This window comes from Pelobates fuscus, chromosome 8 (assembly GCF_036172605.1).
Source record: "Pelobates fuscus isolate aPelFus1 chromosome 8, aPelFus1.pri, whole genome shotgun sequence".
Lineage (NCBI taxonomy): Eukaryota > Metazoa > Chordata > Amphibia > Anura > Pelobatidae > Pelobates > Pelobates fuscus.
In genome coordinates this window covers 115,897,360-115,916,278 of record NC_086324.1, presented here as the reverse complement: position 1 = coordinate 115,916,278, position 18,919 = coordinate 115,897,360, and the positions used below count along the sequence as shown (strand labels likewise).

Here is an 18,919-nt window from a genome sequence, read left to right as displayed (position 1 = left end):
TTTTGTATACTAATGCTCATGACAAGATTTGCCCCTTGTGACTAAGAATCCCCTATTATATTATACATATGGTCTTATCTTTTATCTTAGTCTGGTTTTTCTTCTGTATTATGTTTTTTCACCCCTTGATCAGCATTGAAGGGGTTAAAACCGATTTTTTTCAGCCCTCCATGATCACAGGGATATAGACATTATATACACTATTTCTTAGTGTTTTTACTATGTCTTAAGTCCTCCATCGATATTTAATTGTCTCTACTTTTTGTAGTCATTTTCGCTCATAAGTTTGTGGCAGTTTATCAGTCTTCAACTGCAACATTTATCTATTCCTATGTATTATCATATTCATTTGTTTCCTCTATAGACACTACAGGGTTAATGATGATACTTATCCAATTAGTGATCGTCATTAATGACAATTAGTGACCGACCAATCAGAATCAGCGGGTCTCGTTTGAATCCACCTATCAGCTCTACCTATTACCTTTAAATAGCTGATACTCACCTCACATCGGTTCCCCTCTGATGAGTTGTGATGAAACGCGCGCGTCAGGGGCCATCGGATTCAGTGCAACAGCTCAGTGTGTGGTCCTCAGATCGACCCCCCCCCCTCCTCTGTGTCTGCTGGCTATAACAGTTATTGTGGTTTAGTTTGGGCTATTTTAGCTCCATTACTTATATGCAGTTGGTGGCAACATTCCACTCCGTTTACCAAGTAAATTATTACTGTTACTATTTCAGTTCTTACTGCAACTTTGTCTTGTTGCAAGCTAACTGCAACTTTGTTTTGTTGCAAGTTACTTATGCCAGAGGTATCCTGAAAACTTATGAACAGGTCCTCTGTGTTTTTATGTATCTAATGTAGCTATATCTTTAGTGTATATTTGTACAGCATATCATTTATGTATAATTTATCACTATAAAGAATGTAGCAACTATATCTTTAGTGAACATTTGTATAGCACCTCATTTATGTATAATTTATCACTATAAAGAAGGAACCATATCTGCACTGTGACCATTGTAGACCTGTCAATAAGTATGCTGGATATCCTAACAGCGAGTATAGGTCTCTCTCTACATAGGTCACAGGGTTGATTACCAGCACTTTCAGTGTTCGATTTTTTTGTCTAATTGGTCGTTCACACGTTACACTGATTGCTATTGGACTATCAGTTGCATACAGCTACCATATCTTCTGTGTATATTTGTACAGCACTTCATTTAATTATGATTTATCACTAGAAAGATTAATCCTCATCTTGACTGTGATCGTATAACAGACCTGTCAAATACGCTGGACATTTTATCAGCGATTGAAGGTCTCTCTTTACATAGGTCACAGGGCTGATTCATGCTCAGAAACTCGGCAGCAGCTGCCCATTAGACCCCAATTCAGTGTTCTCCGAATTGCACACTACTTGAAGTATCAAATGTCACCCACATTGCAATTTGGGGTAGATGTGCTGCGATACTATGTGCACAAATATACAATTATAATATAGGTATAAGTGTATTCACTATCTAGCTTACAGATTTTGATTAGCACGTATTTTTGCTTCTTTTCTTTTGTTTTGCTGTACATACATTTACACTTACTGTAAATTCACTAAAAGTTATTTTCAACATTTTTTATTTTTTCCTCCAATTGTTTTATATTTTTCGTACTATTAAAAGTTACATTTTAATGCTATTTTGATCCACTAAGGGCACTCATAGCTTGTCTCCTCTTTCCGGTTACTACCTTGGTAGTCCATTGTGGGTTAACCCCATCTTTTGAGTGTCTTTCCTGTAGCTTCCACCTTTTTTTTTTTCTTTTCTTCTGTTTGCTCGATGTTCACCACAATGCTCTGTGCAACACCCCAAATGTTGAAAGGGTTAATAAAGAAGTAGCGGCATTAGACAGCACTGCACCTTTTGGACTTTCCAACTTAGTTTATGTCCTCATTAAGTAAGCATCTCGGTTTCTTCGGCCAGCATGGATTTTGACCAAACAGATTTAATTGCAAAACAGGTAGGTAGGCAGGTAAGTCAGCCAGAGAGATTGGTGTATAGTCCCAAATATCAGGCGGCACAAATACTCCAGTATGGTCTCTATAATCATACAAACACAAGGATCAGTACGACATCAATAAATGAATTATCTAGGCTAAACTCAAATTAGAGACTAAAGTTAAATCCTTAACTTGTGTAACATGTACTTCTCTCAGTGTTGCTTATATTTCATTGCATTGTCCTTTATGCAATTTTAATACATAATTTCCCTTTAGAATGCCTTTGCATGGATGAGAGAAGCACTCATTCTATATAAATGCTTGTTGAGTACTAAAACACTAACATATACATATTGGAATAATTCCCAATAAAATACTGTTCTTAAACTTTAAACCTTAATTTGATAATCCCAATTAATTACTTTAATAGAATTGGAATGCTGAATTCTGTCAAATATGTTGTGGACCCCGATAACATTTTATTGAAACCGAAACCTTTTATAGATCCCAATGTCCAAAAAGCCACCAGTTCTGTATGTGTGTGATTATGTTTAATACATGGTGGAACCTCCATACAGTTATCCCACTTCTGACACAAAATTGTTGGGGATTAAATCAGCCCGGACCCTTTGTGGATGATGGATATTTGCCAACTCATATATAGCAGAGACGTGTTCAATAACCAATTCAAATTTTAATTATACGTCAGTAGCATTTATATCCCATTTTCATGTCGGTGGGGGTCATGAGCATTAATTACGTAATTTGTTTTTCACAAGTTATAAACAGCTGTTTCTAGTTATAATCTTTCGTTATATAACGCATTACAGATTTGATTAAAACCAGATATTTATAAATACCGATATCTTGAACAATTAACAAGTTATTTTGAAATCAGTACTTTTCCCGTAACTAGGATTTTATATAAATCCTATTTACGAGAATAGGAGATAAAATGCCAAATTTATTCTTGCTTCAAATTAACCCTTATATGAACAGCTAGGATAGATGGCAAAATGGATATTTGTATCTACAAGTACTTTGGATCTTTTGGAGCCAGTAGGAGGTAGTTTTTTTTACTTCTCTGATATCCATATATGTAGAGAAGGGTGACAAAAGGTGAAGAAGCTGATCTCACTAGGTATAGATATAATAAGATAATAGGGTTTCACTCACATTTAGTAGAGCTTAAGCCAGCTCTGTTGCATGTGGCATACAGCGGTATGATCCCCACTTAAAGGATATGATGTGAGTGTTTCTTAAAGGTAAAGATGTTGGGAACCCAAAATGACAAAAATAAAAGGCAACGATAGTGCTCTCATTAAAATATGAACAGTCGGTAATGATAATAATAGGGTTACACTCACATTTAGTAGAGCTTAAGTTATCTCTGGTGTGTATAGCATACAGTGGTATAATCCCCACTTAAAGGATATGATGTGAGTGTTCTCAGAGATGAAGATGTCGAGAACCCAAAACGACAAAAGTAAAAGGTAGCAATAGTGCTCTCAATAAAATATAAATAGTTGTAAGTGTGGCGAAAGTAACCTCGCCACTGGTTTTTGGAGGGGCCTGTTTGCCAGCCTCCCTACCCTGTGACAATGGGCCCTGTGATAACCCATGTTCAAAAGTACTGTTTCTGCCCCTTGGACTTCTAACTGGAACAGATTCAAACTTGTGGCGGCAGCCACCTTAAATTGTCCAGCAGTGTTTTGTCATCGAGTGTATGCAACTGTTTTGGACATGGGACCATGTGCACGGTGGGGCAAAAATAAGACTTCCAGGAAATTTCTGAGCTGATCTGGGTGATTTTTGGATATGTTATTCACCCAGGGGATGTGACTGTGTGGGGATATGTTGTATTTTGGGGTACTTTTTGGGGTTTGTAAAAATTTATGTTTTTTCTGCTTAGAGTTAATTGAGTTAGTCCATTGTCTTCGTTAATTATATCACAGGCAGAGGGGAGGGATTTTGTACACTGTATGGGAGTGACTGAATTTAAAACTATGTTTTTTTTTGGCTTGTTGTTCCTGTGTCCCTGTCCCACAACGTCCACCTGGGTAGTAACCTTGTGGGGAAAACTGTATAAAAGACCAAGCTGTTGAATAAGCCCTCAGATCTGCTGAGTTCCTGTTTTACCCAGGAAAGGCTGCATCTACCCTTGGGATTGCCCTCTGGACAAATGAACCTTTTGGGAAAGGTGACCAGACTAACACAGACCCAGGCCAATTGGGTGACTGATGTTCCTTCCTACGAACATTTGCCATGGACTCCAGGAGGAGTGTGGAAGACGGCCTCCTACCCACCGACTATGGTCAAGGTCTGGGACATGCTTGGGAGTAACCCTGCTCAGCCACCATTAGCAGCTTTCCCTGGGTGCCCCTGGTTTGGCACATTCCCTTCTTGCAAATGGAACTGAACACTAGCTCCCTGGGGGCCGTGCCGAACCAGGGGCACCCAGGAAAAGTTGCTAATGGCGGCTGGACAGGGTAACTCTCAAATGGTGTTCCAGACCTCGACCATAGTCGTTGGGCAGGAGACCGGCTTCCACACTCCTCCAGGAGTCCGTGGCAGACGTTTGTGGGAAGGAGCGTTTGTCACAGCATGTGAGGCTCAAAGGTGAGGCCAGAATCAAGTATAATGCTTAGACAGTGCACTTGCAAGGATGGACTAATGTGGGTCCCACTAACTTAAAGGGAGAGCAACAGAGGAGGATCAGTATTAGGAGGAGGAAAGACAAGGAGATCAGTTTTAGAGGGATTGAGTTTGAGAAAGGGGGAGGTCATTCAGTCAAAGATGGAAGAAAGGCAAGCAGTGACACATTGCAAGAAGGCAGGGGAAAGGTTCCGGGAGGAGAGATATCTGGGTGACATCAGCGTACAGGTGATAGTGGAATTTAAATGAGGTAATAAGTTTGCCAAGAGAGGCAGTATAAGGAAAAAATAGAAGGGGACAAAGGACAGAGCCTTAAGGGATTCAAACCAAAATACAAAGCTGTATTCCTGGCACTATAGCTCTCTGCCTCACACCTCTACCCCCTTACCCACCTCCCCCCTAACCCCTTCTCAGCTAAAGTGTGGCTGGGAGACAGACTTAGTGCTGCAATGTAAACATTGCAGTTTCTCTGGAACTGCAGTGTTTAACATTGCAACACCAAGTGCAATAGGGACACTGCAGCCAGACCACTTCAATTAGCTTATAGTTTCCCTTTAATAAACAAGGTAGATAACATTTAAGGCTGTTAAAAAAAAAAATGCTAAAACATTCTGTCTTGTCAGCATTGCTCTCTGCAAGAGCACTAGTTAAGGAGATAAGAACAGTTTGCATTTTCCATCTTTTATTAAAGGGACACTCCAGGCACCCAGACCACTTCTGCTCATTGGAGTGGTCTGGGTGCCAGCTCCCACCACCCTTAACGCTGCAAGTGTAATTATTGCAGTTTTTATAAACGGCAATAATTACTTTGCAGGGTTAAGTCCTCCTAGAGGGACTTCCGTGTTCTTAGAACATGAAAAGTGTTTTAAACTACACTGGACGTCCTCACGCTATGCATCAGGACCTCCAGCATCACCAATATCCCCATAGGAAAGCATTCAATAATGCTTTCCTATAGGGAGGTCTAATGCGCACGCGCGGCCATTGCCGCGCATATGCATTAGGTCTCCCTTGACGGCTGACGTTGGTGGGGGAGAAGCGTGGGCGGACCCTGACACAGCACCGAGGGACATCGGCACTGGATTCAGGCAATTCACTGAAGGGATTTTAACCCATTCAGCAACATGGGTTGGGGGTGGGAGGGAGAGGGGCACTGCAGATGATATGTTTTCCTGGCACTGGAGAGTCCCTTTAATATCAGTGCCAAAAAGTTCCCAATAAACTGCCCCATATCCAATAAAAAAAATACAAAATGCTAAATTACGTTAAACTGATGACCCTAAAAATAGCACACATATTGTGCTTTGGATAAAGACATTAATAATTTTATAAAAATCTACACTCTGTTCACCCAATGTATGTTTACATTTCTAGGTCTTCTAGGCATGGTGGCTCACATGATGTATACTCAAGTTCTCCAAGTTACTGTGAGTCTGGGTCCTGAAGATTGGAGGCCTCATTCTTGGGATTATGGGTGGTCCTTCTGGTAAGTTAAATACTATTATTGACAAATACAGGAGCATAACACTTCAGTGCAGTACATAATTTGGTTATTTGCTTACCATCAACATTCAAAAGGAGATACAAAAAAATATGCTAACTTAAACGGTGCATGTCATAACAATACAAATTAAATTTAAATGATAGAAAATTAAATTTAATCTATACATTGTTGTAACGGAATCCTCATTTACCTTGACAGTTGGAGAGGACTGCAAATCACCCTCATTCCCACTGCCTATGGGCCCTGGCCTGTAATGAGATTCTGTTTTGGGAAGGCAGGCACACAGGAGCCATTTGGACTGCTTTCCCACCTAATTAGGTTAGTAAAGTTGGGATGCCCTTGTTTTAAATAGGGAATTTTCCAGACTTGCGATTACTCTCCATTGCCCTCTGTTGGTTAAACTAGAAATCATAATATGCAAATTAGGACAATTCTAAAAACTTTACAGTTGTTCATCTTTACATCTGTGTTTTTCCATAATTTGGAAAGTTGTGGTTGTATTATATATTTGATGTAGTATTACGTTGTTTATTTTTCAAGTTATGTATATTTGTTTATATTTTTATGATTTTTACCACATGCTTAAGGACAAGTCGGCAAATACTAGTCCATGTTAGGACTTGTTAAAGTGTGTTAGTTTCATCTGGAACTGTGTGTCCTGGTTGGTTTATTTGAGGATCCTAGTAACAGTCTTCGGACCTGTTGACTGGCTGCTTGGTCCTTGGATCCCAGCACAAGTTGAAAAGAGCTAGGCCTGAAACCCACAAATGCTAGCATTTGCTGACTTGTCCTTAAGTATGTGTGTAAAGGCAGTAGCTGGTTACAGTGCTGCAAGAAGTGTGGATACTTGCCTAGGAAAAGAGCTGGAAATGCAAAGACAGAGAGGATGATACCTGCCTGGAAGGAGAGAATTGCAGTGTAGTCAAAGGTTGAAGGAGTTCTCAGCAACCCCAGTCTTGCTTCACCCATTAATTTTTTTTATTGCAATACTGTGAGGGTAGTATTCTTTTTTTTTTCTTAAATATATAACCTTTAATAAATTATTTTTTTTAACAAAATCATGACAATAAAAAAATGCATAATTATCATTGTTTCTAATTTGGAAACTCTATACAAATCTAATCGCAGCAAGGCAATCTCTGGTCTTATTTCTAAGTTGAGTTTAGCAAATGTTTTCAGCTTGTTAACCACTTAAAACCAGAGGGTGTACTATTACGCCCTATTCTAAGTGGCTCTAAATGCCGCAGGGTGTAATAGAACGCCCTCCGTTTTTTGTTACTTACCCGGTCGCCGGCGATTCCACGCCGGCGATCGATCCTGCCTCCTCCGGCCCCCCCCCCCTGGCCATGTGAGAGTGAGGTCTTGGCAAGGACCTCACAATCACATGGCCGGGTTAGCTGGCTGCTGCATTGCCAGCAGGGGGACTGCCTGTAATGACAGTTAGTCCCCTTGCTGGCTGGAAATAAAATGAAATTAAAATCTGTGTAAAAAAAAATATATACTATATATAAGTATATATATATACACATATACATACACACACACATACACTGTCTAGGTATATTTTACTAATAATATATATATAATTATATATATTAATATCAAATTACACGTAGACTGATATATACATATATTAATTCTACATATATATTTATGTAATATTTTTACATAATTAGGTATCTTAATTAATTACAATTAGCGGGACCTGCCTGACAACCCATGCCAAAAGTATATGGAATTTAATTTGCTAGCATTATATTTAACCCTATAACTTTCCAAGACACCATAAAACCTGTACATGGGGGGTACTGTTTTACTCGGGAGACTTCGCTGAACACAAATATTAGTGTTTCAAAAGAGTAAAATGTATTGCGATGATATCGCCAGTAAAAGTGAAGTTTTTTGCTTTTTACGCACACAATCAGCACTTACACGGACGATATTATTGCTGTGATACTTTTTACTGTTTTGAAACACAAATATTTGTGTTCAGCGAAGTCTCCCAAGTACAACAGTGCCCCTCATGTACAGGTTTTATGGTGTATTCAAAAGTTACAGCGTCAAATATAAGGCTTGTGTTTCATTTTTTTCACATTAAAATTCGCCAGATTGGTTACGTTGCTTTAAGACCCTATGGTAGCCCAAGAATGAAAATTACCCCTATGATGGCATACCATTTGCAATAGTAGACAACCCAAGGTATTGCAAATGTGGTATGTCTAGTCCTTTTTAGAAGCCACTTAGTCACAAACACTGGCCAAAATTTGAGTTTTTTGCATTTTTCACACACAAACAAATACGCTAACTTTGACCAGTGTTTGTGACCAAATGGCTACTAAAAAAGACTGGACATACCCCATTTGCAATACCTTGGGTTGTCTACTATTGCAAATGGTAGGCCATTATGGGTGTAAATTTAATTCCTGGGCTACTATACAGTCTCAAAGGCAACGTAATCAATCTCGCAAATTTCAATTTCAAATGTAACATGCTATATTTTTTGCAGCATTTTTTGCCGCCCCCTGAGTGCCTGCAGGGGGAACGGCGTTCCTCCTGTGAAAAAAGTGCAGGAACGCCATTCCCACGCGTTCCTGCAGGACTCGAGCCCTGCTCAGGAGCAATGACTGTAGAAGGCTGAGGATTGGTCAGAGTGGTCAAGCAAGGACAGGCAGCATGTTGGCAGACAGGCCTCATAGCATATGCCAGAGTAGTACCCAGACGGAGAACCTGAGGCCTAGATGGACGAATGGGACAAAATTATCTTAAATGTCCCCTCTCCCCACAATAATAACACAGTCCATGCGTCCTCCTTCTTGCCCTTTCTTGAGATGACTGACGGAACGTTACCAGTCCAATCTCCATGGGTTCCTCGGCCTCCCTGCCAGATGTATACGATGTTTCAGGTGCTTCGGGAGACTTGGGAGCAGTAGGGTTAGCTGTAACATCAGTCCGAGTGGAAGGAGTAGTGTAGTCCATCTCCAGTCCGGGTTGCAATATATGTGAAGCAACAGGAGGTGATCTATGTACATAGGACTTTTGTGTCCTGTTGCATTGTAAACCCAGGGACCGAATAAAGGACTCCCAGGAATCCAGGACTGGGCTTTTGACGAGTAACAGCTGGTGGGCCCAAATCTTAAGGCGACAAAGAAGTAAATCTATACTACACCAACAAGTAATAGTATAAATAAAAGGGGTAGCAAACAAATTTCATGAAAAATACAACCTGTGTATAAAATAACACAATTCTCCAGGAGATCTAAAATATAAAAAAATCACACAATAGTGAAGTATATACGGAAATGAATAGTTCAGACCCGAAGGTAGAGAACTTACAAGACCATGCTGAAGATCTGCGCCTGTCTCCCTTCCATAGGGTATATATATTTAGGACAGCGTCTCCTTCAAGGTGAGTTTGCGGTGTAACACAGCAGCATATATTCAGAACATCCAATCCTCAAAGGAAAAAGATATATAGAGCAGTATTGTAACAAAAAGAGGATTTATTGATACAAAATACACTTACATCAATGGAAGATTAAAACAACTTGTCTCCACTAACAAGTGGTACCCAGGAGAAAAAAGTCCCTCTGTGGTAAAAACAAACAATAAACACAATGAAGAGCCAAAAACAAAAAGTTCTAGCTTGTATCCAACGCGTTTCGTCTTAAAGACTTCTTCAGGGATATATCGTACAGTTCAACAGTCCTTTCCTTATATAAGCCTCAGAAGATCTTGAATTTGCCGCAAAAGAAATTCCTACTTCCGGGTTCCGTCTTTGCCAGTTGTTGATTGGCCGAACGTGATGACGTTTTCGGTCGTCTGTGAAGGGGAGGGCTACTTCCGTGTTTCACTCTGGAACGCATGCCGTCCTTTTACCTGAAAAGACACTTCCGCGTTCCACTGTGGAACGCACGGTAATCTCGGCAACCAATAGGTTGCAGAGAAAAACGAGCGTCACAGAGCGGAACAAAGAAAGGCTATCTATAATCAAAAATACATCAGAACCACATGGACTCTGCCCAAACATATACATAGCGTTAAACCAAAAAACAATAAACAATACAATAGCAAATAAATCACACGATGGACAAATATATACACATATATGCCACAAAAAACACAGATGGCACACATGGGCAAAAAATAAAAAACAATATAAAATAGTGTGACCTAAAAATTGGGATATCTAAAAAATGGGATGTCTAAAGACACAAGAAATCACTTAGGCCATAGGAAGGGGTGTGGATTCTAACTAAAAGAGCCCCCCAAATCAATATCCTGATTAAGGCCTGTCTTTAAAGTTTTCAATGTATAAATCCAAAAGGCTTCCTTTTTAGCTAAGTCGTTGATTTTGCTTCCTCCCCTCCAATTTATTGTGACCTGATCTATACTAATAGCAATAAAAGTCGACCATTTAAACATACTACAAGAATTACAATGATTAGGAACACTATGCTCCACCTTATGTGTCCTAATATTATTAAAGTGTTCACGAAGCTGAGTATGTAAAGTTCTAGTAGTCCGTCCTACATACTGGGCACCACATCCACATTGTAAGAGATAAATTACATGTGGATGTGCAATGTATACATTTTTTTATGTTATATGTTTTATTAGTGCAAGATCCTATGAAAGATATAGTTCTTCTTTTTTGGTGGGTACATGTAGAACATGCCCCACATTTATGGAAGCCTGGAGTTTTTTGGGAGTGAAGAAAATTTGATTTTGGACTTTTTATCAATTTGGGTAAAAGACTGGGTGCCAATTTATTTTTTAAGCTGTCTGCTTTTCTATATATGACTACCGTTTTTTTCTGGTATCCTATCTCCTAAGATTTCATCTTGTTTTAAAATAAAGGGAATAACAAAAAAAAAAAAAAAAATAACAAAAAAAAAGGCTGCGCCAGGGGAAATCAATATATAAACGACAATTAGTCCAAATAAAAAAGAAAGTCTTATCTAGAATATGCTCCTATGGAGAATGAGAAATCTGTAGATCCACGGTCAGGGGAAAGTTCCTCGCTGATCTCCTTCTTAGGAATTTGCTCGGATGTGGAAAAAGCAGATACAAAACAGGATAGTGCAATACGTCTGGTAGTAAAGTGGATACAAAATTAAAAGCTGGTATAAAACTCACATTTATAAGAGCTATAGCTCGCTCTAGTGTTGAAGGCGTACAGCGGTACAATCCCCGCTTATGGGATATAGGGAAAATTTCCTCCGTCAGTGATGTGTTCCACGCTCAAAGATAAAAGAGAAACAACCAATAGTGCTCACTGGGTAAAATAGTGATAAAAAATACGTATAAAATGGTACTCACAAGAGAGGAGCAGACCAACTGCTCCTTGAAGATAGCGCTGGTGGTATTATCCCCACCTCAGATTACTTGGAGTACAGGGAAATAAAAATGCCAGGTAACAAAATAATATACAGTGTAAAAAAAGATAAATGGCACTAAATAAAAAGTGTCCAAAAAATCTTTAATATTAAAATACACAGTAAAATTCCACAAACGCGTTTCGCCAATACAGCTTTATCAATATGGATTAAGAGCCTGATACCTGGCAGAGAAAGGTTTAAATAACAAATAGAAACTTAAAATTGGCGCCACAATTGGGGACAACCAATCAGAATACAAATTATGAACAGATAAAAGTATGCATATAAAAATAGAATGGTGATAATAAATATACAATTAGATTCACTTATTAGGGCTTTTTAAGCTAAAGAGAATTTAAAATGAGGTGTATTTAACGTAAAATTTACAATAGTAGTGCGGTCACGTGACCGGCAATCAGATCGCATTGGATGCTGGGATGTGTAGTTAGACATCGGCGCGCACTGCGCAGCCGCCGGCGTCTAGGGGAAAGAGGACGTCGGCTCGCATATGATTGCGGCCGACAAGGATATAGGAGGGGCGGAGTAAACCATGATGACGGCTCGCGAAAAAGCCGCGGTCGTCGTCATGGAAACCAGCTATACAAAGGAACGACGGCCAGCACAAAGCTGCGGCCGTCGTCAGGGAAATAGAAATAGATGTCAGAACACACTCAGAGTGTGGCCGACGAAGAAATAAAATATGACTATGCCTGATACACTGAAAAGTGTCATCAGGCATAGTCAGAAGAATGGAATAAAATCTAAGTGGATAAAAATGAATACCAAAATAAAGACAGAGGGATGAATATGTAACAATGCATAAGAACACAATGGATAAAAACATGTGGGGGCGCATACTTATAAAAAGTAAAACAAGTCAAAGTTAACAATACATAAGAACACAGGGGATAAAAACATGTGAGGGTCACATACTTATAAAAAGTTAAACAAGTCAAAGTCAACATTAAGACCTTAAGGAGTGAGGGTTTGGAGTTTGTAAACCCATTCCATTTCAGTTTTCCCTAAAATGGTTTTAATGTTTCCGCCCCTCCATGGAATCGTACATTATTATTTATTCCAATACATTTCAACAATCTAGGATCTTTATTATGTTTAATAAAATGTTTGGATACTGAATGATTTAGGTACCCATTTTTTATATTTCTGCAATGTTCGCTTAATTGTGTTTTTAAAGGGACTCTATAGTCTACATATAAAAGCAAGAAAGACAGGTCCCCCAGCCTTCCTTCTTGCTTTTATATGAACTTACATTTAATTAAAAAAAAATTCGAGGTGTTTTTATATTAAAAACTTACCTCCGTTCCAGCGCCGAGCTCCCAGCCAGGCCGCGCCCCCTTTTTCGTCAAAATGACGAAATCGCGGGGCCCAATGGAGAGGGCGATGTGGTGCGCATGCGCGGCTTCGCGCTGCACCAATCGCGTTCTTCATAGAGCGGCATTGACAGCCGCCCTATGAAGAACCTGAGCGCTTTACCGCGCATGTGCGCGGAATGCGCGTTCGCGAGCTGAGCTGTCTGACTGACAGCTCAGCTCGCTTTCTAAAACTATATCAATAAGGGGGGACCTACTGAACCCCCCCCGGCCCCCACCCCTGAGCGGTGGGTGGGGGCCCTAAAATTCACAATAGGGGGGGACCTACTGTCCCCCCCCGGCCCCCACCCCTGTGCGGCGGGTGGGGGCCCTAAAATAAAAAATAAGGGGGGGACCTACTGTCCCCCCCCCGGCCCCCACCCCTGAGCGGTGGGTGGGGGCCCTAAAATTATCAATAGGGGGGGACCTATTGTCCCCCCCGGCCCCCACCCCTGAGCGGTGGGTGAGGCCCTAAAATTCACAATAGGGAGGGGACCTACTGCCCCCCCCCGGCCCCCACCCCTGAGCGGTGGGTGGGGGCCCTAAAATTATCAATAGGGGGGGACCTATTGTCCCCCCCGGCCCCCACCCCTGAGCGGTGGGTGGGGGCCCTAAAATTCACAATAGGGAGGGGACCTACTGTCCCCCCCCGGCCCCCACCCCTGTGCGGCGGGTGGGGGCCCTAAAATTCACAATAAGGGTGCGCACAGGGGTGGGGGCCGGGGGGGCAGTATGTGCCACCCTTATTTTTAGGGCCCCCACCCACCGCTCAGGGTGGGGGCCGGGGGGGGGGGGAGGAGAGTAGGTCCCCCCCCCCCTTCAACCACTATTGTGGCCAGACAGCATCCCTGTGGGTTCGGGCTTCAGCTGTCAGTGCTTTGTGTGCTGATAGCCCGTCTGATGCATTCACCCAGAATGCATCGGACGAGAGGCCTTTTTAGGGCCTCTGAACTCGGAAGTCCCTCTGGTGGCCGTCTGATTGACTGCAACAAGAGGTGTTCCAAGCTTCCAATGTAAACACTGCATTTTCTCAGAAAATACAGTGCTTACAAGAAAAAGGCTCCGGGTAGCTGTAGCACTCACCTAAACAACCTCATTAAGCTGAAGTTGTTCAGGTGACTATAGTGTCCCTTTAAGCACCTAGTGGTCATTCCAACATATTGGAAGCCACAAGGGCATTCAAGCAGATAAATAAATTTTTTAGTTGAACAATTAATAAAATCATTGATTTTGTAAACCTGGTTTGTAACTTTAGAAATAAATTGAGTAACTTTGTGAGGAACAGTAGGATCAGTACTTCTACAAACAATACACATCTTACATTTGCAGAAGCCTTTAATTTGTGGGAAAAAAGATAACGGGGTTGTATTGGTTGTTTCTTTAGTAAAATTCTTAGTTAGTTAATATTGATTTAAAATTGGGTGCTCCCCTAAAAACTATGTTAGGACGTTCTGGTATGATTTTATTAAGAATTTCATCTTGCTTTAAAATATGCCAGTGTTTTTTTATAACTTTTTTTACATTGTTGCTTTTATTATTATAATTACAAATGATAGGCAAGGGCATAGGATTATCAGTATTTTTCAACTTGTATTTTAAAAGTTAATTTCTATCTTTTTTGGGGGTATTTTCGATAGTGTCCCTAAGTACTGTTTCAGAATAATTTTTCTCAATAAATTTGTTTTTTAAAAGCTTGGCTTGTTGGTTAAAATCACTTATTTCAGAACAGTTTCGCCGAAGTCTTAACATTTGACTTTTTGGAGCGCTATCGAGCCAAGGTTGATAATGGCAACTAGTTTTGTCTATGACAGTGTTCACGCAAACTTTTTTTAAAAACGTCTTAGTGTGTATTTTCCCATTTTTTATAAAAATATTAAGATCTAAATAATTAATTTGTTCCCTGCTGTATTCGTAAGTTAAAAATATACCTTTATTGTTTATATTAAGATTATTCATAAAGGAATTAAGATCATCTTCAGTACCTTCCCAGATAAAAAAAAAGGTCATCAATATATCTAAAAAATGAGACTAGGTCCGCTCTCCACTGGTGGTCGTTAAAAATAGCTTGGGATTCCCAATCCGCCATAAATAAGTTGGCGTAGCTGGGAGCGAACCTAGTCCCCATCGCATTGCCTCTTTTCTGCAGATAAAAAGAGTTTAAAAACCAAAAATAATTATTTTTTAAAATAATATTAATGCCTTCTAGTACAAAATCAATTTGTATATCAGCAATTTTGCCCTCTTTTGTTAAAATATCTCTAATAGCTTGACAGCCTATCTCATGAGGGATAATTGTGTGTAGTGACTGGACGTCACATGTAACTAATAAATAACTCGGCTTCCATATAAAATTGTTTAAAAACTTTAAAAGGGCCATAGAGTCTTGCAGGTAAGATCTCATGAGTTTGACTAAAGGTTGTAAAAGAGTGTCTATGTACTGTGAGAGGTTACATAGGAGGGAGCCTATGCCAGACACAATAGGTCTTCCAGGTGGTGAGGTTTCATTTTTATGAATTTTAGGGAGGAAGTATATGACGGGTATTATAGGAAATTTTTTGTTTAAAAAATTGAATTCATGTTTATTTAAAATCCTTGGCCTTTGTTTAAAAATTGGGTTAAAACCACTTGAATTTTTGCGGTTGGATCTGATGTGAGTCTTTCATACACATTAATATCATTTAATTGTCTATGTGCCTCTTCTATATACATCTGGCTGGATAGTATAACTATCTCCCCTCCTTTGTCGGCTGGCTTAATTACGATATTTTTATCTTCTTGAAGTTCTTTTAGTGCCAATTTTTCCGTATGTGTGAGATTTTGAGGGTCGTATTTTCTGTTCTTAATTTTTTCTAAATCTTTTACTACTAGTTTTTCGAACATAGTGATTGGAGCGGATTTAAAATGGGCAGGATAGAAAGTTGATTTTTCTCTTAAATGTGTATTGATAATAGAGTGGTTTTCGGGAGATGTGTGGGGTGGTGGATTGGGATTTAAAATAAGATTATCTTCATTTTTATCTATAAAGAATCTTTTAAGAGTGGCTTATCGAACAAATTTATTGACATCGAGAAAAGCTTCAAACGGTTTAAAAGAATTAGTTGGGGCAAATTTAAGACCTTTTGTTAAAACTGATATTTGTGCACTAGTTAAACATTTTTGTGAGAGGTTAAAAATGCCATTATTCGTATTTGCTTGAGGAACTATTATCTTTCTAATCTTTCTTTTTTGTTCGCGCCTGCCACTTCTTCTTCCTCTAAATTTAAAATCCTTTTTTGTGATCGTGAGGGGTATGGTGTTTGGGCTAGTGTAGTGGGGTGGGTTCTGATCTCTAAAAAATGATCCTCATTTTCAAATTCTAATCTAAGGATAACAATTGATATCTGTTTTGGTGATTAGGGATCGTGGGTGATTTAAAATAGTTAGAATATTCCTTGTGGTCATTAATATATCTGGATCTTTGTGATTTAGGGGATGGGTATTTGTGTTGGGGTCCTGACGTATTGCGATATATTGGTGATGTTGGAATTTTGTGGTGATTCCGGTATGAATTGTTGCGGTTTCTTTGTGTGAATGAACAGTATTGATTGGTATTGGGATTGTGAGGTCTTTGTGGAGGGCCATGGTAGTGATTTGTTGGTGCCCTATATGTACGTGTGTTTGGTGGTGAGTGTGAGAACTTTTTAATGTTAGGATTTTGGTGCTGGTGAGGTGGGTGTTCTGAGTAATGTACCTCGGAATTTTCGTAATTCCTTGGCTCATGGTGAGTATTTGTTCTTGCGTAATTGTATCTTTGACTCTGATATTGCGAGGTATATTTTTTATTTAGATGGTAGGTTCTGACCTGTTTATTGGAGTAATCGGTCTTGTCTCTAATATACTTCTTAATTTTTATATGTTTTGTTTCAATTTCGACCTTTTCAATTTTACTTTGAATTAATATAGAATTCTGTTGATATGCTTTTGTTTCAGTGAATGGCAAAAGTCTGTCTTTGAGACCATTGATCTCTATATCTAAAGTGGACAGTTTTTTACTTTTTTTTTATAGTTATGGTTTTCATAAGGCCCAAAGTACAGAGCTCAAGCTTGTTATTCCACTCTTCCATAAACTCTAAATCATCTTGATCCGAGGTGGGTAGTTTGAGTAACCTAAGACCACGGGGAGTAATCTGTTCATCAATGTATTTTTTTAGAGTGGCTATCTCCCATTTTAGCTTGATTTCTGTACTTAGTGCTTTTTCCAATTTGATAAATAATTCTTCTTGATTAGCATTGGGGTAACTTATTTGGACAGGACTAATAACTTCTGTGTCAAAAACATTTTCTACATCAATAATATAATTATTTCTAAAATTGAAAATAGACATATTAAAAAAGTTAAAAAGCAGCTGACTCGAGAGGGAATTAAAACAAAGTAAAACAGAGAAAGAGAGTAAGCGCTAAATAACAAAAAGGCAGCAACCCTATAAGGGAATCCCTCAAAAACCCTTAAGAGATAAGACAAAGGAAATAACAAAAAAAAAAGGCTGCGCCAGGGGAAATCAATATATAAACGACAATTAGTCCAAATAAAAAAGAAAGTCTTATCTAGAATATGCTCCTATGGAGAATGAGAAATCTGTAGATCCACGGTCAGGGGAAAGTTCCTCGCTGATCTCCTTCTTAGGAATTCGCTCGTATGTGGAAAAAGCAGATACAAAACAGGATAGTGCAATACGTCTGGTAGTAAAGTGGATAAAAAATTAAAAGCTGGTATAAAACTCACATTTATAAGAGCTATAACTCGCTCTAGTGTTGAAGGCGTACAGCGGTACAATGTGAAAAAGAGTATAGTATACACACTAACCACAGATAATAAATCTGCTAAATTGAAAGGGTCCCAGGTGTACCTCACGAACACCCAAAGAAGTAAAATGTGCAACAAAGAAGTGGAAACCTCATTCAATAAGCATAAAAAAAATACAACCTGGAAAATATAACCAAAGTAGGTCTATTTTCTATAGGAATAGGATAAAGTCTAAAATGACAAAAAATAAATACAAATCATAGCGTAACACAATTAAAATATTAAGTGAAAAATGAGATGTTAGTAACAAACTCACAAACAGCGGTGATAATCAGGCCTCTCACCCCCTTGGGGTATATGGAATATGGAACTTGATAGTAGATTCAAGTATATAGAAGTCTTCAGAGAAATGGATAAAAAGAGCCATACATGGTGAAGTATGTAAAAAAATAGAAAAAGCACATTTATTGATTGCACTTACAAACAGAGAAGAATAATAAGCATGTCTCCACTACAAGTGGAACTGGATAGCAGCGTGGTAGATTGGAGCCAAATCCCAGCTTGAGAACTCAGCAAACAGATTAACAAATAAAATATTAAAATGAAACAACAAAAGTTCGATATCCAACGCGTTTCGTCAGACAATATCTGTAAGGGACTTCTTCAGGGATATGTGTGGAGCCTTGTGTAGAAGTGCTTCTTATACCCGACGTAATTCTTCATAATGCCGTTCACCGGCAGTGTGCGTTCCAACGTGGAACGCAATAGTGTATTTCCTCTGACGTCTGTCCGTTATTCGGCGCATGCGCCGGGAAACTAAAGGTCCATAGCACTAGAGTACTAAACGTGCTGTGACATGTGGTACAGGAGATCAAAACACAGAAGAACAAAGTACACAACCAATGTCGCCAAATAGACATAGAAAAACGGAATCCTAGCAACAGTCTAGCACATACATATAGCAGCTAGAAAAATAAGTGATCATATATAATATAGAATACAGAATACAAGAAATTAATTAATTAATAAAATGAATACATTGATCAATAAACTAACTATCAATCTATCAGTATATATATAAATATTATTATATGAATAAACCAGTCAATGTATATATATGGAAAAATCCTAATATGTATAATATACAAAAATGGATTAGAAATGTATATTAAACTGTTATGCAAAGTGGAGGGGAAAAAATAGAATTAATATGTATAACAAAATTCAATTGTCTA

At 39.1% G+C, this 18,919-nt stretch overlaps 1 protein-coding gene across 1 annotated transcript in view; it reads left to right on the top strand.

The window, feature by feature from the left end:
* Positions 1–18,919, top strand: part of GSG1L (GSG1 like) — a 212,615-nt gene that overhangs the window by 150,551 nt on the left and 43,145 nt on the right. Inside the window, exon 4 of the mRNA XM_063429465.1 lies at positions 6,024–6,135. Coding sequence (XP_063285535.1) covers positions 6,024–6,135 — 112 coding nt within the window. The remainder of the gene's footprint in view (positions 1–6,023; positions 6,136–18,919) is intronic.